Source organism: Camellia sinensis, chromosome 9, assembly GCF_055761805.1.
Source record: "Camellia sinensis isolate YWXY chromosome 9, ASM5576180v1, whole genome shotgun sequence".
Classification (NCBI taxonomy): domain Eukaryota; kingdom Viridiplantae; phylum Streptophyta; class Magnoliopsida; order Ericales; family Theaceae; genus Camellia; species Camellia sinensis.
In genome coordinates, this window is record NC_138969.1 from 196,964,220 (window position 1) to 196,986,170 (window position 21,951).

Sequence of the window (21,951 nt, forward strand, 5' to 3'; positions counted from 1 at the left end):
TTTAAATACTTTTAAAATTATATAGAGTAGCCTCCCAATTTTTCAAATTATAGAATAGTCCCCTAAAATCTTAATCCTAGATCCGCCCCTAATTAGAGTCATCCAGTTAGAAGTTTCAAACATTAATCTGTCAATAATATATATACATAGAGTGATTATTTGATTATTTTGAAATATTATTTTATATTATTTATCAGTTGCCATTAATTAAATTATTTTTTAAGATCATAACAAGAAGGATTGGATTCCTTGACTTTAATCGATAAATATCAAATTGGGATATCAGGCAGATTTATTCCAAAATCACCGCATAATTTTTCATACGCATAAGTTTTTCAAATTTGATGTTGTAAGGCTTGTAGGGTCCATTACAACTCTCATTTTGATAATTTAAATTATTTATTTTTTTAAATTTTGATGTGTAAATTATTTATGAAAAACTCAACTTACACATAAAGATCTAAAAAATGAATGATTGGAATGACCAAAATAAGACTTATAGTAAGTTTTAAGAACCCAACACCCAACTTTACTATGGATAGGGTTGCAAACGAGTCAAACCGAGCATTATTGAACTCGAGTTGAGTTCGTTTGCTTATCAAGCTCGTTTATTGAGCTTGAACTCAGCTCGGCTAGATAATATTTATGAAATTCAAACTCTACTTGGTTCAGATCGATAATTTTTTTTATTATTTAAATAAAAAATATTATTTATATTATTGAATACATAAAATAATATATTTATATTATATGTAAATATTATATTTGTTATATAATTTAAATAATAATAAATGAGCCAAACTTAACAAGCCGACCTTTTTTAAATTCAAGTTTAGTTTATTTAAATGATGTTGATCCCTTAACAAATCGAGCAAAGTTAACGTGTGAATTCATTTACAATACAAATTATGAGTTATCATTTGGTTGAAAAAGCAAAAGCCCAAAGGCTCGCTTAGCCCAACAAGCTTTTACCTAGCCCAAGCCCTTATCCTGGGAAAGATGGCATTGGTAACCCGAGCCAAACTATTTCTCCATGAAAGGAGAGACTCATCGACTCAACAAAAATTAGAAAAAAACAATATTAAAAGGTCTTGAATCTTAGCCGAGTAAGCTAATCACGCGACCCAACTGAGAGGGGAGATTTGCGCGTTAGTACGGCCGAGCTACGATAACGCCGATCATGACAAACCGCACGCCGCCGAGCAGACTCCTCTCTTGCTCGGTCCAGCGACCTGACTTGCACGGTCGGAGAGGTCGACCGGCCAGACACGAACCAATGTCTGGCAGAGCTATAACGCGGCCGAGCGCGCAGTAGTGACTGATGACCAAGCTAAGAGCAACCCGGGCTAGACTATGGACGCGGTTAGGGCCGCACGCTTCTGACCGACCAGCCGAAATAAGTGGGCTTTGTGTGACCAAGAATAAAGGTAGGACGGGTGGAGGCCGGCATACCTCACAACCGGTTAGCCTAATGAACCGGTCAATATCAGCTCGGCCATGAGTATCGCCCTTTGGCCCCTTCGCAAGGGACAGTCCGGTGATGCATAGCTCGGTTGTGTGCATGTGATGGCAACTCTCCACAAGTGATAGGCCAGTCGTGGTATTCTGGTCAAGTGTGCCACCTGGGCCAATGGCATGAAGGATAGAGGAAATCTGCTCCAAGCATGCGCCAATACCGTTGGACAGTTCTGCGTGTACTGGTGGGAGGACTAAGCCTTTACATGCATAAAGTGGTGAGAGGCGAGCACTGCCACCTGTCCTGAGAAGGACAGTAGAGGTAGTGCGCGCATAATCTTGAGGCTGCATGGCCAGCCTTGAAATATGGAGGAGGACGAACGTTAGAGGTATGCAACTTCTTCCCCAAAGAGAATACTCTCTCTCTATCAGTCTTCTTCTTTCTCAAATGGACTGACTTGATCGTCGGAGGGTCTATCCAGTACACCACCACCAGGCAGCTCACCGTTTCTGTGTTGCCAGGTAAACGCCGTCAAGAGAAGCTTGGAGTACAAGGAGTACGAAAAGCAGAGGATATTTCGCCCCCGTACAATTGGCGCCGTCTGTGGGAATTCTTTGATACTCAACCCTTGTTTTTTGAGCTTCTTCAACCATTTCCATGGCCAACAACGGCGAAGCCCCACTGTTCGTCGTTGATGGCGTCACACTTGAGTACGTCCGCTTGAGAGAAGGCCCTCCGAATATTCCAGCCATGGCGGGCCTAGAGACTCCTTCGCGAGGTGCGCGAGACAAACGCGGGAAGAGTACTGATCGCTCGTAGAGTCCGGAGAGCCGCCGACGCCGGGGGAGTCCCATGCGCAGCGCCTGGTGCACAAACTCAATGACCAAGACGCCCTCATTTGCAAGATGGCGGCGGAGATGGAGCTGCTGAAACGCCAGATTAAAGGGAAGGGTGTTGCTGGAGAGGGCAACCTCAGTGAGCGCACCCCGTCCCCTCGTAGTAGCAGTCGCCGCCAGGGGAGGACTCACTCTCTCTCCATCACCAGGAACTATGGGGTTGGAGATTCCGACCGAAGAGAGGGCAGGACCCTCTCTCGCGGCAGCACCTACCGCCCCTCACGCCCGACGCCGACGTTGGGATCCTCTTTCTCCACACGTTCCAGGGACTTGAGGGATGTATTGGAGGAGAGGGCGCGCCATCGGGAGGCTCGGAGAGTGCTGGCATTGCAGAGGTTGAGCGCTCCAGTTCGTTGTAGTGAGGAAGTGGCGATGCCGGCCCCCAAAGTAATGGCCCCTGCGCTGGTGGACAAAGAGCTGGCGCGACTTACAGCCACGCCGTTGTCTCCAGAGATTGAGAGTACGCCACTCCCCGTCGGATTCCACCAGCCAAAGTTCACTTTGTACGACGGCAAGACGGATCCGTACATGCATGTGAGCCATTACCGGCAAGTAATGGCTGGACACCGGCGCAACGACGCCTTGGTGTGCCTCATATTCCCAGCAAGCTTGGGAGAGCTGGGTTTGAAATGGTTCGAAAGGCTCCCGGAGGGGAGTATTGAGGGGTGGCAGCACCTAGCGGAAGCCTTCGTCACTAGATTCAAAACCAACACACGAACGCCGAAGGAGGTCGACCATCTCCTAGGCGTCAAGATGGAGTCTGGATGTTCGTTAAAGGCATACAATGGGAAATACTGGGAAACTTACAATGAGATCCACGACTGCCCCACCAATCTGGCGATCACTCAATACAAACGGGGTCTCCCAGTCGGACATAGGCTGCGAGATTCACTCACGATGTATCAACCCACAACCATGGAGTCATTGATGCAGCGGATCAATGAGCACATTCGTGTGGAGGATGATGCCGCCTCCGCGACCGAGAAGGCTAATTCGGTCGCGGCGAACAGAAGGGTGGCGGGGAAAGTTCACTCGGTTGGGCAGGAGGATAACCACCCAAACAACCGGTCAAAAGATCAGCACCATGGTTCAAACTGTGATGACAGAAACAAGGGTCGCCGAAACGACCGGGCTGACACTCCCCGTGATGCAGTGGAGGATGCCAAAAGAAAATTAAAGGCACGGACTGGAATCACCATGGTATTTAAAATCCCCATCTACCACAATTTGAGCGAGATTCGAGGTGAACCCTTCGTCCGTTGGCCGGCCAAGTTGGGGAGTGCGCAGAGGGGATTCAATTCAAAATATCGCTGCACCTTTCATGAAGAGTGGGGGCACCGAACAGAGGACTGCTTGCCGCTCAAACAACACTTAGAGGAGTTGGTGGCGGCGGGGCATCTTGACCAATACATAGATGGGGGCATCAAGGCCACGCCAGCGGACCAAGCCGAGCCAAACGGCCTGGCCACCCTAGAAGCACCCCCTCAAGGTGTAATCAACGTCATCCACGGCATCATTGAACCGGCCAGGGTCTGCGAGCTAAGAGGGATAATCAAGAAGGCCGAGCACATGAGGGAAATGCTCTCTGTTCAGCCCACTGTGAAGAAGGGAAAGACCGAAGAGAGGGACATCCTTTCATTCTCAACCAAGGACTTGGAAAGAGTTCAGATGCCGCACAATGATGCTTTAGTAGTCACTCTTCGCGTCAAAGACTTTGACATCAAGAGAATCTTGATCGACCAGGGGAGTTCGGTAGAAATTATGTATTATGACGCGTTTAAACAAATGAAGCTGGAAGACAAGGACTTGGCCCCTGCAACGTCCCCTTTGGTCGGCTTCAACTCACAGCCAGAATGGCCAATCGGAAAGATTATTTTGCCTGTCAAAGCGGGATCGGTCGTAAAGCAAGTAGAGTTCTGGGTGCTCAAAGTTTCATCGACTTACAACTTGATCTTAGGCAGGGGTTGGTTGCACGCCATGCAAGCAGTTGCTTCGACCTTCCACCAAGTCATGCGCTTTCCGGCACCAAGCGGACAAATAGAGGAAGTTTGGGGGGACCAGGTGATGGCGAAACAATGCTTCATTGCGGTAAATGGCAGCTGAGCGGCCAAAGGGTTCGTCCAAATGATTGAGGGGCCCGAGGGTAAAGAGGTCCTTGAAGACATAGGAAGAAAGGCCGAGGAAAAATCGGTCGAAGATTTGGAGGAAGTGCGCATTGACGAGAACGATACAACTAAATTCTTCCTCTTGGGATCATCCTTGTCTAGTGCCGAGCGAATGGATTATGTCAACTTCTTGGTTTCCAATTTGGAGGCCTTTGCCTGGACGCCTTACGACATGCCTGGCATCGACCCGAGCTTCATTTGTCATCAGTTGAATGTCTTCCCCAATGCACGGCCAGTCATTCAAAGGACACGCCGATCAGCCTTGCACCATGCTGAAGTGGTGGCAGAAGAAGTGAAGAATTTGTTGGAAGCTGGGGCCATAGAGGAGGTGCAATACCCTCGGTGGATATCCAACACGGTGGTTGTTCCGAAGAAGAACGGCAAGTGGCGAGTCTGCGTTGACTACAAGACCGTCAACCGAGCTTGCCCCAATGATAGCTTTCCCCTCTCACGAATTGACCAGCTGGTGGACTTAACCGCTGGCCATCAGAGGTTTAGCTTCCTAGACGCATATCCCGGCTACCACCAGATAGCCATGTATAAACCGGACAGAGAGATCACGTCGTTCACAACCCCCAGAGGCTTATATTGCTACAAAGTCATGCCGTTCGGACTAAAGAACGCCGGGGCGACTTTTCAACGGATGGTGACAAAGATGTTCGCCCTAATGCTGGGCCGCACCATGGAGGCCTACATCGACGATATGGTGGTGAAAAGTAAGGAGAAAGCTCAGCACCTCTCCGACCTAGCAGAGATGTTTGCTATACTTAAACGCCACAAGCTTCGTTTGAATGCTTCCAAATGCACCTTTGGAGTCGGCACCGGGAAGTTTTTGGGTTTTCTGGTCACAAATCGAGGGATTGAAGCTAACCCATCACAGATCAAGGCCATACAAGACCTGGAGCGTCCTAACTCCACGAAGGACGTGCAACATCTTACTGGGATGGCAGCTGCGTTGAACAGATTTATCAGCCGGTCTTCTGATCGTTGCAGGCCCTTCTTTAAAACTTTGAAGTCCAAGTTCTTCTGGGATGACGAGTGCGACCGCGCACTAGCAGACCTGAAAGCATATCTCTCCTCTGCCCCTATTTTGGTCACACCTCAGCCGGGCGAAGAGTTGTACCTCTACTTGGCTGTCTCTCAACATGCATTCAGCGCGGTATTGGTTCGTGCTGAAGGCATCCAGCACCTACCGATCTTCTATGTAAGCAAGACTCTGTTCCCAGCCGAAACGAGATATCTTCCCTTGGAAAAATTGGCGTTGGCCCTAATGATGGCGTCAAGAAAGCTGGCACACTATTTTCATGCCCATACAATAGTTGTGTTAACCGAGTTCCCGCTCAAAGTGCTTTTTGAAAAGGCAGACTTCACTGGGAGAATTTTGAAATGGGCCGTGGAATTAGGGCAATATGACATCAAGTTCCGACCGCGCACCGCAATTAAGGCTCAAGCACTTGCTGACTTTGTGGCGGAATTTGCCCCTGGGATGCATCCAGTCTGCCCAATTGATTTGGTTGGTGCGGATTTAGCACAACCCATAGTTCTAGCAACAAAAACAAGTGTTGGTGCGCAAGAGGAGGAAGGGCAAAGAGCGACCGAACCAGCGAAGGCGAATAACTCAATGAAGGAGGAAGTCAACCATGATGAGGAAAGAGACCAGAATGAGCCAACCCGAGACTTGGATTTGAGGAGTTCCCAAAACCCTTCTGATTGCTGGAGGCTGTTTGTCGGCGAGATGTGGAAACTCTTCGTCGATGGGACATCCAACAGACATGGGGCCGAGCTGGGTATCGTGCGGACTTCACCGGACGGAATGATCATTGAACAAGCAATTACGCTCGGTTTCCCGACGTCCAACAACGAGGCGGAATACAAAGCCCTCCTTGCCGGGCTAAGAAGCGCACTAAGAATGAAAGCGTCGGCCCTGATGGTGTTCAGCGATTCCAAGCTGGTGGTCAATTAAGTCTTAGGGAAGTACGAGGCCAGGGATGAAAGAATGGCCAAGTATCAGGCGCTGGTGCGTGCAGAGATCAAGAAGTTCGATGCCATAAGGGTAGAGCAGATCAACCGCGAAGGAAACAACATGGCTGATGAGTTGGCCGGGCTCGCTTCTACTCAGACATTTTTTCCCAACCCCTTGATGATAGAATTTTTACCGCGTCCAAGTATAGAAGAACCGGAAGTGGCCGAGGTACTTTGCACTGACTTGGGCCCTTCTTGGATAGATCCTATCATCGCCTTCCTGAAAGATGGAATTCTACCAGAAGAAAAGAAGGCAGCACACAAGATCCGGGCAAAGTCAGAGCGGTTTTGGCTCTCCCCATCCGAGGCCTTGTACAAGAAATCTTTCACCGGGCCGTATTTGAAATGTGTCCACCCCACCAAGGTGGAGGCTTTCCTCTATGAGATACACGAGGGCATCTATGGCAGCCATACTGGGAGTAGATCCTTGGCTTACCGAGCAATTTCTAAGGGTTATTGGTGGCCGCGCATGCAGGCAGATGCGCAAAAATATGTTCGCAGGTGCGAGAAGTGTCAGAAGTTCGCCCACCAGATCCACCAGCCGGCTAGAGATTTGCTCCCTCTCACAAGTCCTTGGCCGGTCGCGCTTTAGGGGTTAGATATTGTTGGGCCACTCCCAGCTGCATTGGGCAATCGCAAGTTCTTCATCGCCGCCACCGACTATTTCACCAAGTGGGTTGAGGCCGAGCCACTAGCGACCATAAGGGAAAAGGACGTGAAGAAGTTTGTATAGCAAAACGTCATCACCCGTTTCGGTATACCCAAGGCCCTCATCTCGGATAATGGTGCTCAATTTGATGGTAAACTCTTTTGCGGATTTTGCCAAGAGTTAAAGATCGAGTTCTACAATTCGACGCCGGCCTATCCTCAGTCAAATGGTCAAGCAGAGGCCTCAAACAAGACCATCCTGGACGGGCTGAAGAAGCGGCTTGAGAAGGCTAAGGGCAAGTGGGCTGAAGAACTCCCTAATGTGCTCTGGACATACCGCACTACGCCAAGGCGGTCAACCGGGGAAACACCATTTGCTTTGGCCTATGGCATGGAGGCCGTCATCCCGTTGGAAATTGGCATGCCAACCATCCGCTCTGAAAGTTTCCAGCCAGATCTGAATAATGAAGCGGTGGCATTGGAGTTGGACCTTGCTGAAGAAAGGAGGGAGCAAGCATTGATCCACATAGCGGCCTATCAACAAGAACTCTCCAAAAAGTACAACAAGGCTGTGCACCCCAGGCTGTTCAAGATTGGGGACTGGGTATTAAGAAAGGTGCTTGGCAACACAGTGGTCCCTAGCGAAGGAAAGCTCGGTGCAAATTAGGAAATACCATACAAGGTGACTGGTCTTACTGGTAAAGGGGCATACCATCTGGAAGATTTAGATGGCAAGGCTGTCCCCAGACCATGGAATACGGCCAACCTTAAGGTCTTTTACTTTTAAGATGTAATTTGCTTGTGTTGTTTAGCTTTTCTAGACCTTTAGCCTTTTGGCACTTAATGTAAAAGATAGCAATGCTTTTATAATGAAAAATAGCCCTCTTGTTGTTTGGTATTACATCTTTGTACAATGAATTCGCAAGGACGCAAGGCAATTATGGATGCTAGGGGCAAGGAGACCGACCTGAATGGGACCGGACTGATTTCCACTCACCGGAATGGAAGCAGACCGCACAAACAGTTGGTGCATTGTCCAACGATATAATTGGCGTATGGACCAATTCGCATTAGGGCCAAGCTGGTTTTGCTCGCATGGTTGAAATGTTGGCGTCATGACCAACTTAACTGAAACATTGGTGTTTTGCCCGATGTAAGGGCCGAGCTGATGTTGCTCGGCCCGGTTGGCATATTGGTGTCTTGTCCAATATGGAAAACGAGCGGAGTTTGCTCGGCAGGATTTGTAATGTTGGAGTTTTGTCCAACCGATAAAAAGCCGAGTTGACTTTGCTCGGCGGAAAAGAAATGTTGGCGATCTACCCAACTGAAAGGGCGAGCTGGTTTTTGCTCGGTCACATTAAAGTACTGGAATTTTATAAAGTTTGAAAACCCGTCAAGGCCGAGCTGATTTTGCTCGGCCGCATTCATGAGCCCTTAATTTCGAGCCGAGCATATTTTGCTCGGCATTTTAAAAGGTGCATTTGAAATTCCAAAGGAGCCGAGCTGCTAGTTGAAGTTTGAACGCGTTTATGGAAATTTTGCACGTCGAAACCAAAAAGCAATAGAAGTTAAACGGGCAAAAAGTTCAAATTTCATTGATTAACGAAATTGCGTTATAATGGTGGGGCCCTAGCCCGGTTACATTAAACAAAGAAAGACAAGAGACGAAAATAAAGCAGGAAATAGGAGGCATTTCAGTCCAACTCCAGATCAACCGTCTGCTCGGCGACCTCCAGAGTCTGTTCGGCCACCTCCGGGCTATGCTCAGGCAGGCCTTCTTCCAACCCATCATCCGCGTCCTCCACCGCGACAACCTCCCGATCGGCTACTTGATCTTCAGCATCCTGAGACACTTCAGGAGAAGTTTGCTCGGTTTGTTGCGCGGCGACGGCTTCTTCCGCGGATTCTTTTTTGGCCTCTTCTATGAGCCTCTTCTGCGCGGCGCTCGCATAAGCCTGCATATAGTGCGGTATGAAGGCCGCAGGCGGATGTAGGAACATGTCAGCATCCTGACCAAGGCCAACTTTCTCCACGGCGGCTTTCCAACCGCACTGGAAAAAGATGTCCTTGGTCGCCTGCACCTGCCGTTCATACGTTCTTTCGTCTTGAGCATAGCCCTTGTCTTCAGCGTCGCTGATCGCCTTATCTTTCTCCTCTTCATGGGCATCGCGCAGCTTCCTCAGCTCAGCGAGATACCGGGCTTTGGTCGACTTCACGGCCCGCTGTTTGTCCGCTTCAGCTCGGTCGACCTTTTGGCTCAGGTTATCTCGTTCGGCCTCAACCGCTTCTTGCGCGGCCTTAAGCTTCGCTATCTCGGCCCTTTGGGCCTTGTTCTCAGCTATTGCATCCCGCAAGCTCTGCCGCACTTTGATCATTCAGTCGTGGGCCAAATAGTTCTTTTGCGCGGCCTGAAAACAAGCGAGAGATCGTGAGTATTCGAGAAACCGAGCAAACAGTTTGACGCAAAGAATGGAGAACTTACCAGCACTATGGATTTCGTGTTTTTTCATATCAGCGGGCAAGATTAACCCCTTAGTCAAATTAAAACCAAGCGAGTAGTCCTTGTCCGCGTAGATAGAGTCTTCAGCAGAAACTGCTCGACCTTGGTATTTGAACTCGGGCGCCCAGACTAGGGGGGTGGCTGGGCCCTTGGATTTGCCGGTCTGTGGTTGCTCGGTCTGGTCCCCGAGCTTGGTGGAGACGCGATCGGTAGAGTCTTCATCCGCTAGACGCGGCCCGGTTTGCTCGTTCCTCGGCCGCTTCTTGGACTGACCAGCTGGTTGCTCGCTGGCAAGCGCCAGTACTGCCCCTTCTTGTTGCCCGGCGGGTGTGGAGGATGTCCCCCCGGTTGCCTCTGGTTTTTGGGACTCGTCTTCTTCCCCGGTGATCATGGACTTGATGGCCCTGATTTTCGCCATTTCTTGCTCGGCGGTGAGTGGAATAAGCCTGATCAGTGGTAGGTTTGGATCCAGTTCTGGGGTTGGTGCACGCAAAAAATCGGTAACCCGGCTCTTACGCGGCACGGTGTAGTGGTAGGTCTGTTCGAAGTTGAGCAGTTTCGAAGCCTCCCTCTCCTCGACAGGATGGCACGGTAGGGCTCTGATGGCCTCTTGGTTAGCCTGGTAGTAGTCTGCTGCTAGGTGCTTATCTGCAAAAAGAAGACAAGTGTTAGATCGGCATGGAAAGTAATTGATGCATAGAGAAATAGCGCGGTCAGCCGAGCTACTCACTGGCATTGCCAAAATCCTTTCTAATATACCATCCCGGTATGGGTGCCTCGGTGTCCTTATAGCGACCGGACACCCACAAGAAGTCGTCGTCGTTGGTCTCCTTGTCCGGGTTGCCCTCTATTAGCTTTGCTCGGCCCTTCTTGACTTTGAGGTACCAGTAAAGCCCACTCTTATTTCTACTTAGACTATACTGATGGAAAATTTCGGCCAGACCGAGATTGAGACCAAGCCTCCGGTTCAGCTCGGCGACCCCGTTTATTATTTTGTAAGTGTTATTTGAGACTTGGGTCGGGCAAAGCCTTGTCTGCCTCAAAAATTCGCAGATCAATGGTTGAACCAAAAAGCGGAGCCCTCCCTCTACTATTGATACGACGGTGAAGGGGCACCGGTCTAGATCTCCCCAAGGGGTGTCTCCCTTTCTGGCGAGCTCTAAGATGACATCATCTGGGATGTTGTACTCCCTACGAAACTCGGCCATCGCACCGGGCGAGCTCACCATGAATTGGTACTTGCCCATCTATCTCGGTTTTATTTGGTGAACTAACTTGTACCTCGGACAAAAATGTTTGGTGTAATTGCTCGGTCTTTGAGCTCCACCAGTGATGGTTCTTGACTGAACTGATCGGTCCTAGTTTGTTCTGCATTGTTAAAAAATGAGGCCAAGGGTTAGCGCGGCATAAATTCCACGGCTCCTATTAGAAATAGCTCAGTGAAGGATTTTTGGTGTTTTACCGGCCTGACCCCTATCGTGGCTAGACTACTTGGTCGATTTCCTAGCTCGGTTCATTCCTATTTGCAGATCTAATGGAGTATTCAGCTCGGTTAGGCTTTGAAGTGGAGACCTCAAGTTACAGCTCGGTGCGTTCCTATTTACCAATCTAATTAGAGTATTCAGCTCGGTTGCGATCTCGGTAAGAAGCCACAAACCAGTTTTTGCTCGGCTATGGCTTTACCTATGGATCTAAATGAGCGTTTAGCTCGGTTCTACCCAGATTTAAACTGTTCATCCCAGAAGTGGGGCGAACTCGTTTGAACCAAGGAGGAATAGGGGGCTCAGAGGCCCCTTCCATTCTTAAAGTTCCCATTTGCCCTAGGGTGTGCAGGTTCTAAGCAAAGAAAGGGGGCACTGGTGGTCACAAACAAAAAAAAAAAAACACGAATCACAGTGGCACGGAAACGAAGAACATGTATAAAAAATTTTGAGAAATAGAAACAGAAAATGCAAGGGAGGGTAGTGTAACTTACCAGGGGGACAGATGCGAGGGTGAACGCAACCTCGAGAGCTCAATTGCGGCCTTCGAAAGGATCTGAAATGGAGGATGTAGCACAGAGACAGTAATGGCAGTGGTCTTGGGGGTTTGAAGGTTTGAGAGGTTTAGGGTTTGTGTGGAAAAGAAGGTGAAAAGTGAAGGGTTGTAGGCCCTTCATTGGAATACAAAAGAGGGGGGAAGGAACCCCAAACGGCTGTGCCGTTTGAATTCTGCACGTGTAGAACAGCTGGCTGCACGACCCAATGACGTGAAGCCACGTGGCACTGGAAACACGACTGTTAGTATGGCTGTACGACCTTTGATGAGACTGCGGAGGAAATGGCCGACCAAACGGGACAGCTCGGCGATAGATATGCCCCCAATCATGCTCGGCTTGGTGATGGCGTAACTCATCCGTTAGCTCGGTCACGATGGTAACCCCAATCACGATTAGGTCGGATGGGGTTAAGGGGCAATTGAGAGGGGAGATTTGCGCGTTAGTACGGCCGAGCTACAATAACGCCGATCATGACGAATCGTACGCCCCCGAGCAGACTCCTTTCTTGCTCAGCCCAGCGGCCTGACTTGCACGGTCGGAGAGGTTGACCGGCCAAACACGAACCAATGCCTGGCAGAGCTATAACGCGGCCAAGCGCGCAGCAGTGTCTGATGACCAAGCTAAGAGCAACCCGGGCTAGACTATGGACGCGGTTAGGGCCAGCACGCTTCTGATCGACCAGTCGAGATAAGTGGGTTTCGTGTGACCGAGAATAAAGGTAGGACGGGTGGAGGCCGGCATACCTCACAACCGGTTAGCCTAATGAACCGGTCAATATCAGCTCGGCCATGAGTATCGCCCTTTGGCCCCTTCGCAAGGGACAGTCCGGCGATGCATAGCTCGGTTGTGTGCATGTGATGGCAACTCTCCACAAGTGATAGGCCAGTCGTGGTATTCTGGTCAAGTGTGCCACCTGGGCCAATGACGTGAAGGATAGAGGAAATCTGCTCCAAGCATGCGCCAATACCGTTGGACAGTTCTGCGTGTACTGGTGGGAGGACTAAACCTTTACATGCGTAAGGTGGTGAGAGGCGAGCACTGCCACCTGTCCTGGGAAGGACGGCAGAGGTAGTGCGCGCATAATCTTGAAGCTGCATGGCCAGCCTTGAAATATTGAGGAGGACGAACGTTAAAGGTATGCAACTTCTTCCCTAAAGAGAATACTCTCTCTCTATCAGTCTTCTTCTTCCTCAAGTGAATTGACTTAATTGTCGGAGGGTCTATCCGGCACACCACCGCCGGGCAGCTCACCGTTTCTGTGTTGTCAAGTAGATACCATCAAGAGAAACTTGGAGTATAAGGAGTACGAAAAGTAAAAGATATTTCGTCCCCGTACACCAACTTTATGGAAAGAGGTTAAGCTTAACCTATGAGTAAACTTAGACACTGTTTTTGTGGCTTCGTACCAGACCCGACCCGATATCAACCCTTAAATTGGACTTGTTCAGTACTAGAGGGAAGAGATACACGTGTATAATAACAAGACCGAACATATAAGTATATGGTAGTCAATGCAGAGAGAGAGAGAGAGAGAGAGGAAAGAGGGGGGGGGGGGGGGGGGGAGCAAACACAGTTTTCAGAGTCCCGACAAAATTGGGCCGTCAACTTCAGATCCAGGGTCCAGTATCTATCTCTGGGGTCCATTTGACGGAGGCCTTTTGTCGTTTAGTTACTCTCTCTTTCTCTGTAAATCTCAAATCTCTCTCTCTCTCTCCCCTCTTGATCTTCTATCTCTGTGTCTGCCCGCGACTTCTCTCCTCGAATCGCGAAAACTAACCCTAATCTCTCTCACGAACACACAACCATCGAATTAACGCACTTGATTGCAATTCGGTCCACATTTTGACGGTTGATTTGATCACCAGCTTGATCAAGAAAGAGAGAGAGAGAGAGGGAAAGTGTTCGCATTTGATCATCAACAAGGTATGCATTTCCACCCTCGTTCAATTCTTTCATTTATTTTTATTTTTTTTATCGTTTTGATTTGCAAGTACCTTTTTCTTTTTTCTTTTTTTGAGTGCATTATTATAAACAATTGTCTTTGTTGTTGTTTTTTTTTTTTTTTTTTTTTTTGTTTCTATAGAATCTTAGAAATTGAAATTAAGATTATTTGGTCAGTTTTGAAATGCGAAGGTCATTGGTTGGGTTTGTGTAGCCATCAAATTTAACTTGTGTGGAGATGAAACAAAGAAATTGCCTTTTTGGTGTCTTAATTGTATAAGGTACTTGCAATATATTTTTTATTTTTTAATTTTTTTTTTCCCAGGTCTGAGTGGATACAATTGGAAAAACTAGGGAAAGTTGAATTTTGTGAAGAAGCTATTTGTAGTACTTTTGTAATCGACACATATATTAGGTTCTTCTGTTGGATGGCCTGGACAATATGAGACAACAAACATGTTGACAAAGAGTGGATATTGAAAAGTTACCATTTTTAGCAATTCCTTTTCTCCCTTCATATATGTACTAGAAGGCTATGCACACGCACGAATAGAAATTGTAACTGTCATCTCAAAAAAAAAAAAAAAAGCTGAAATCAGGGCACTTACATAGGGATAATCAGGGCACTTGCATAGGGATAACCTCGCCAAGTGAGTTCTAATATATACATATACTTGAAGGGTCAGCACACTAAGGTGTGCAATTGAAAAGATCATGTGTGTGCTATGTACTCTTGCTTTTATGTAATTGCTCTTGTGGGCATTTTCAGAAATAAAAAAAGTTTGACATGTCTACACCAACTCAGATGTAGGTTTTATATAATATTATAGATAGTATAGATATAAATATATTTAGGGTTTGTCTGCTATCAGTCCTCATCTTCTAATTGATGCCAATGCATATTTTTGTGTTTGAATGTTCTTTTTGGCTTCAAGTGTCACTAAATAATACTTCTTATGGTATTCCTCCGCAAGCCCTTTTATCTCAGCCTTGTGTTTGGTTATACCATTAGTAAAACTTTAGTGATTAGGAATTTTTTTCTTTTGTGGATATGAACAGAATAATAAAATTTCTCGCCCTTCTAGGTGATATCTCAGTTGTGAAAAATGTTTAATCAGTTCTTTTCAGTTTATTTAAGCTATTTTTGTCTAATAGACTGTAAGCATAAGCTATATCAAATAGTTCGACACAAACTCCCAAAATAAATATATAAAAACTATCACCAAACAACCCATGTTTATGCACAAATTCTTTGCCCTTCACCTCTTATGTTTGGTGTTTCACATTATTGTCCAAATTAACACAACTTGTTGAGACTTGAGATTACTAAGTGGATGGAGTTCAATTTTATATGAAACAGCTATAGTCGATTTTATGGACGTGCTTTAAAATGCTAATGATTAATAGTTTGGAATGTGTTTCAGAAAAATAGAGGATAATACTATAGACTTTTACCATTTTGTTATTAAATAAAATATGGCTGTATCTTTGTGTGGCTTTTTTGTGTTTGTACCACCTCACAATGGAAATGTAGGACTATTACCTCATGCTACAATTTCTTTTTGAGAGTAATCCTTTGTAATTTTAAGGTCTGAGCTCAAAAGTGTGTGGAGGGAAAGAGGGGGTGCAAGCAGGAGCAGAGCAAGAGTAGGGATTTGGAATATCGAAGTGCTTGCCTGGGGGTTAAAAAGTTTAGAGCCTCTGTAGAAAGAGCAGCTTCAGCCTACACCCAACAACCACAGTTACAATAGACTGTCAGTTGCAAAGATCAAAGTACGTTTTTCTTTCAAGATAATTTGTTCTACTGGGATGGGCTACTTATTTTTCTGAGCACTTTGAGAAAGAATCAACAATCAAAAAGCTAAATCCTTCTGTAGAAGTTTTCAGATTCTGACGCTTTCTTGAAATTGCAGGAACCTTGAGACTTGCCTTTGCAGGACCAGATTGGAATCTTAAGTTGAGAAAGCTTCAGATATGTTTCCATTTGGGAGGGAGAGGAGTGTGGAAACCACTGTCTTTGTCCTTATATTGTCTAATTTCAGCTTCTCGTCTTGAATTGGGGATTGTTTAATTTTTCTTAGACATTTAGCTCCTGGAAAAGGACCCACGATACTGATGATCACACATCAGCTAATATGGTTCTCTAGTTGAGTGTGGCGTTGTATGAGGGTTTGGAAATGGCATTGTGTACTGAAGAGGAGCAATCTGAGGATTATCTTTTCAAGGTTGTTTTGATTGGCGATTCAGCTGTTGGGAAATCAAACTTGCTTGCTAGATTTGCAAGGGATGAGTTTTACCCTAATTCTAAATCAACTATAGGAGTAGAGTTCCAAACTCAGAAAATGGATATCAATGGGAAGGAAGTTAAGGCACAGATCTGGGACACAGCTGGTCAGGAGCGGTTCAGAGCTGTTACATCTGCATATTACAGGGGCGCGGTTGGAGCTCTTTTGGTATATGACATCAGTAGGCGTCAGACATTCGATGACATTGGCAGATGGCTTAATGAACTTCACAGTAAGCACCACAACCAAATGATGTTTGGTCCATTCTGTGGGTTCAAAGTTAATTTTTTAGTGGGGTCACTTGTGGTAACACATCTCTAAAACAACAATTATATGCAAAGTAAAATAAATTTTTTCTCTTGAGGGGGTTCAACTGACACAACAGACTATGCTGTGGCATCGCCCCTGCTCCCATGTAATGAATTAAGATATAGAAATTTCACACCAATTGATAAGATGATAATATCCACATTTAATGGGTTAAATGCTTTGCAAAGGTTTGTGTTTTTAAGTGTTTTATTTGCTTGGCCGATGAATAATTGGAGTATTGTTTGATGAATATTTGTTTATGGAGGTTTATTGTCACCATTGTTCTCTGCTGTCTTCATCATCCCATTATATATCGTCAATATATAGTTCAGTTAATGACTCTTGGATGAACTTAAGATGAGCTTGAGTTGAGTTGTTGATATTGTTCTGTCAATTATAGTGATGCTTAATGACTACTATTGAAATTGAAGCTGTTGTATTTTATTAGTGTAACAATATTGATGAGTGTTCTTAATATCGATAAGACAAATGAATATATGTTTATTTAGTATTCTTGGTTAAAATATCAAAAAGACGTTTGTTTGAGGAGCCAAGGCTTGATGTGGTGTTGTTTTGATTTATTGAACAGCTCACTCCGACATGAATGTAGTTACAATACTGGTTGGGAACAAGTCCGATCTTAAAGATTTGAGGGAGGTTTCCACCGCTGAAGGCAAGGCCTTGGCCGAGGCACAAGGTTTGTTTTTTATTGAAACTTCCGCTCTTGATTCCTCCAATGTAGCCGCTGCTTTTCAGACAGTTGTGATAGAGATCTATAATATTTTGAGTCGGAAAGTAATACAAACTCAAGAGCTCAAAAAAGAAGATCCTGCGTGGATGGGAAGTGGAAAGACCATCGTGTTGCATGATGGGAACCAGGAAGTAGATGGTCAAGCTAAAAAAGGTGGGTGTTGTTAATCCTAAGGCTATTTTTGGGTTGGGAATTTGTGGCTTTACCCAAGCCCAAAATTTTGAGTGTTATAAAGTTTTTAGCCATTTCTTCTCCCTTGTGTAATTCAAATTGTTGTTACTGTTAAAATGTTGATTCAAACAATATTTTTTGTTTTCTTTTTTCAGAAGTGATTGGTAGCTAGAAAAAACAAGGGTTCGAATGGCCCGATTTATTCATTTATTTATTTATTTTTTCCTTCCTTGCCTTCTACTAACACAGTTTCCTCTCTTTCTCTCTCAAACATGACTGAGTGAAGTTTCAACCTTCTGATTTGTGTATACAAACAAACCCACAAACAAAATCAAAATCCACAAACAAATCAAAACTGATCAACAAACAAACAAACAAACAAACCTACAAACAAAATCAAATCAAAATCCACAAACAAAATCAAAATCAACAACTGATCACAAACAAACCCACAGCAAAAATGATATGTGTATATATACAAATCAAAATCAAATCAAAATTATATACAAATCAAAACCAAATCAAAATAAAAAACAAACCCACAGCAAAAATGATATGTGTATATACACAAATCAAAATCAAATCAAAATTATATACAAATCAAAACCAAATCAAAATAAAAAACAAACCCACAAATCAAAATAAAAAATAAACTCACAAATCAAAAGCAAATCAGAGACACACATAGATCTGTTGAGAGAAGAGGGAGGAAGAGACCCACTGTCGTGCCATCGCCTCCGTCGTGCCGCCATTGCCTGTTCTCTCTTCTCTCTTCCCTCTTCTCCCTGTTTCAGAGAAGAGGGAAAAAAAATTCTCCTTGTTTTAGAGAAAAGAGAGGAGGGAAAAAAAAAGAGCAAAACTACGTCGTTTTGCAATTCGGGGCAATCGAGCCGCGATAATCTTTAGCTACCAATCTTTATTCTTCTTTTTTGGGCTATGAGGAGGAGAAAGTGGAGTAGAAAATGTAAATGACTTGAAGGGGATAAATGGATTTTCTCTTTACCACATTGTAATAACCTAATAGGGGTAAAAAGCACTGGAGTTGTTCTTGTTTGTCTTTCTCAATTTTGCAGTGCTGAAAACTGAAAAACTTTTGTTTTTGTTTTTGTTTTTATTCTCATTGGTGGTGATGGTGGGGCAGTAGTGACGGTGGTGGGTGGGGGTGAGGCAATAAGGGTTATCATTTGACTTGAAAGTTCGCTGCTTGGCCAAAGCCAGTGGCCTTGGACGGGCAGCTTGCATGAGGCTTGGTCTAGGCTTGCAATTTGAAGTTCAACCCTCTTGTTGGCCCGTGAGAGGGGCATGTCTCCTTGGCCTGCAAGCCTATTAAAAAAAAAAATAAACTAAAAAATGAAAAATGATTCGAACCCCCTCTAGGGGTGACCCTCACGGCCTTTGATTGGCCAGATTTTTTTGTTTTTTTTTTTTTTTCTACTCCTTCTCCAATCACCAACCCCAACATGTGTGTGGAGGCGGTGGGAGTTGGTGATTGAGAGAGTCTCAATCACAGTCCCTAAAAAATACAGGTTGGATCTTGGTTTAAGATTTTGGCTTACTGGCCTAGCCTGTTAGTGCAAGCTTGCTGGGCTTTTAGCCCATACGCGTCCTTTGGGCACTATTTTCTCAACCTACCCTACGTCAACCCAATTTAATATTTAGTGGTGATGGTGATAGTATGGTGATGGTAAGATTTTGTCCCAAAGATGCTTTTACCTTCTAAAAATAAAAATAATAAAAAAAGGTTTTTTTTTTTTTTTTTTTGGCTAAAATTGTTGATAGCTAGTAGTGGAGTGGGGGTTGATGATGCTCAGTAATAATTTAAAAAATGTCAAATTTTGGGGTCTCCCAATCAATTGGGAGGAATGGATAGATACGGACCCATGCTTTAACTGGGAAATGGGGGAGTGGAATGGACCACCCAATATTAATAATAGTATATCCCTTATTTTGGGATATTATTATAATAATATAATTAATATATAAAAATGAAAGTGATTTTGAAAGCAACTTCTTCTTCTACAGATATAATATTAAAAAAAAAAAAAAAAAACTGTGTTATGGTAGTAGGCTAGGCTATATAGGATAACCCCTCGTTTGGTGCGAGATAATTTAGTCTGATTTTTTTTTATTATTTTAGACTGATTAAAAAAGTTATATTTGGGATAAGTTTTGATTTTTTTTTAGATTGATTTGATTATTGTGACAAGAAAATAAAATGATTATGATTTAAATGTGATATTTTTATTTTATTGGCTAAATTAATTTGTTATGTCTTTGTTAGCTAATTTTAGACAAAATAGTTCATGTCAAACGAAACCTGAGCGTCAAAAATAGGAGAAGTTATTTCATAGGTATGACATATTATATCACCAATATGTCCAATTAATGAAAACAATACATGAAAGAAAAAAGACAAAATATGAAAGAATTTTAGTAACTTTGTCGATAACTCTCACTTTTTTTAAAATTTCATTAATCTAGCACACAATATCAGGGAAAATTAGTTAATACTTTCGGAATACCACGTGTCCATATTCTAAACCAATCACCAATTATTTAATCTCATGTTGTTCCTCCATTCCTAATATAAGTCGTGGGCCTTTGTATTTCTCCACCAATCAAAATCTTATGCAACACCACGTGTTTATATACCGAGAGTACTGAATAATTATCCTAATATCAGAATGCTAACTACTGAATAATTTTTTCAAAAAGTGGCCACACAATCTTAGAAATATTTCAGTTAGTTATTCTGCCTGTTCACCTTTTGTAACCAACCCATCACTGGAACTCACACCAAGTTGTACCCATTATGCTTCCTCTAGTGTCATGTGATGCGGAGGGTTTTTTTTTTTTTTTTTTGAACATAAAAAAAGGAGGTTCTGTGGAGGCATCACGACCTCCGTAGGCCAAGCCCCGGGTAGCCGGTTGCCAGCTTGATTTAACCCAATCCACAGGAAGGGACCTACTACCGAGACACCAATGGAGCTCATCAACCGTCCCAGTCATGGACAAGTTCGATTGGAGTATAACGCGAGGTCTCCGCAGAGAGCCCCTGAAAATCCCAAGATTTTCGCACCCCCAGAAGTTGAACTTGACTCATGACTGTGGAAAGACAATGCCTTCACCACTGGGCCACCACCCTTGGTGGTATGTGATGCGGAGGCTTGCGCCCCACTTTAAAACATTGGTGTCTACTTTTAAAAAAAATTATTTTTTAAAAAATTATTATGCATTTTTTGGAATAGAGTGTTTGGAACCTGAATTTAATTTTATAATTCGATCACATTGATCCTCTATTATATTGGTTGTGTTTGCCCATTACTTACGTGACTCAAAAACAAGAATAATGAAAAAATCATGAATCACCATGGGTAAGGCACACAAGCCCACCGTATTCCAAATCATATGTTGATTTTTTCTTATTATTTACACCCATTTGGCTCGAGAATAGTTTTATGTTGTGTTTGGTTAGAAAATTTGAGAATGGATTTGAAAAGAAAAATAGAAAAGGTAAGTAGTTTCACACACTTTTTTCCTTTTTCCTTTCCAAATCTCTCAGCCAAATACAGCGTTACTATATATCCATTTGAGGGGTTGAATTTTTGTAGAATAACCCTTCAACTCACTTGAACTTCAAATAGATAGAAATTTATTCCATTCTTACTTTGACATCTTCTTAAAAATCAATTTATTGGTTAAGAAAATCTATTTTTCTATAAATTTAAAAAACAAAGAAGAAAAGATTATTAAATTATTTGGACATTCTCATTTATTGCAAAAAGCCAATTTTTACCATTCAAAAAAATCATTAATTTTTTTTAAAGAAATTAAAATATAACAAACAAACAATCATTTTTTAACATCAATTACTTTGTTAGCTTGTTTTTAGTTAGGATAAATTACAAATACTCTCTTCTAAAATTTGTTTAAAGTACGAATTATTTCTTGTGGTTTGAGAAATTACATCCGGACCTTTTAAATTTCTAATCACATAACAAATGATTTTTTTATTAATAAATCATTAGTCAATTTATAATTTTTAATGATGTCATAAATATATTTTAATTAACAATTTTGGTAATTTTATTATACTATGAGAGAATAGTTGATAATTTTATTTATTTTGTTAAATAAATAATTCTAATAAAAAAATATTTGTAATTTTTGTAATCACAGAATAATTTATATTGTAAGCTATAATCTATATTTTAAACAAATTTTAAAAAATATATTTGTAATTTATCCTTTTTATTTAATAAACTAATTTTTTTAACCACCCCTAAAGAAAACCTTTGATGATTAAAAAAATCATAACATTATGATGCTGAAGTCACTAATAAATTCATAAATAAAAGTACGACAAAGGTATTAAAAAAAAAAAGTATATAAATAAAGTGAAAGAGTTAAAATTAAGTTCTTTTATTTCTATTTTTTTATTCACATATCTGAAATTCAAACACAGGCATTAAACGATTTACGTAAATTTTCTTTTCCTTCAGAAATTCAAGACAAAAAACAACATTAGATATTGCATTTGCAGAGAGAAAGAAAAAAGAAAAAAGAAAAAAAAGAAATCTACTTTCTACTTCATTTCTCCTTTTCCTTTTTCATTTTTTTCCCCACAAATTTAAGATCCAAACAAAGTCTTGTAAATATCAAACTCAACCAAAATATGGATCAAAAAATTTCAGCTTTACAAGTCTATAAATCATGGGAACCAAAAGAATCAAATAAATAAATGAAGAAAGAAACAAAAATCTTATGCT

The 21,951-nt window shown here is 43.3% G+C and overlaps 2 protein-coding genes across 2 annotated transcripts; both read left to right on the plus strand.

Moving 5' to 3' along the window:
- Window positions 1–3,267: 3,267 nt before the first annotated feature.
- On the plus strand, window positions 3,268–4,455 carry LOC145800037 (uncharacterized). Its single transcript, XM_082889699.1, has one exon. It carries the CDS (start codon window positions 3,268–3,270, stop codon window positions 4,453–4,455), a length of 1,188 nt encoding a protein of 395 aa, XP_082745825.1.
- An 8,772-nt stretch (window positions 4,456–13,227) lies between these two features.
- On the plus strand, window positions 13,228–17,333 carry LOC114270805 (ras-related protein RABA5a). The gene is made up of 4 exons (XM_028212402.2): window positions 13,228–13,648; window positions 15,256–15,439; window positions 15,580–16,183; window positions 16,850–17,333. The coding sequence occupies exons 3-4, from the start codon at window positions 15,844–15,846 to the stop codon at window positions 17,176–17,178; spliced, it is 669 nt and encodes a 222-aa protein (XP_028068203.2). The 5' UTR covers window positions 13,228–13,648; window positions 15,256–15,439; window positions 15,580–15,843; the 3' UTR covers window positions 17,179–17,333.
- Window positions 17,334–21,951: the final 4,618 nt, after the last annotated feature.

Coding starts and splice junctions, on each gene's coding strand:
- LOC145800037 (XM_082889699.1), top strand. CDS start 3,268: ATGGAGTCATTGATGCAGCGGATCAATGAGCACATTCGTGTGGAGGAT.
- LOC114270805 (XM_028212402.2), top strand. CDS start 15,844: ATGGCATTGTGTACTGAAGAGGAGCAATCTGAGGATTATCTTTTCAAG. Junction 16,184..16,849: donor ATGGCTTAATGAACTTCACA/GTAAGCACCACA, acceptor TTTATTGAACAG/CTCACTCCGACATGAATGTA.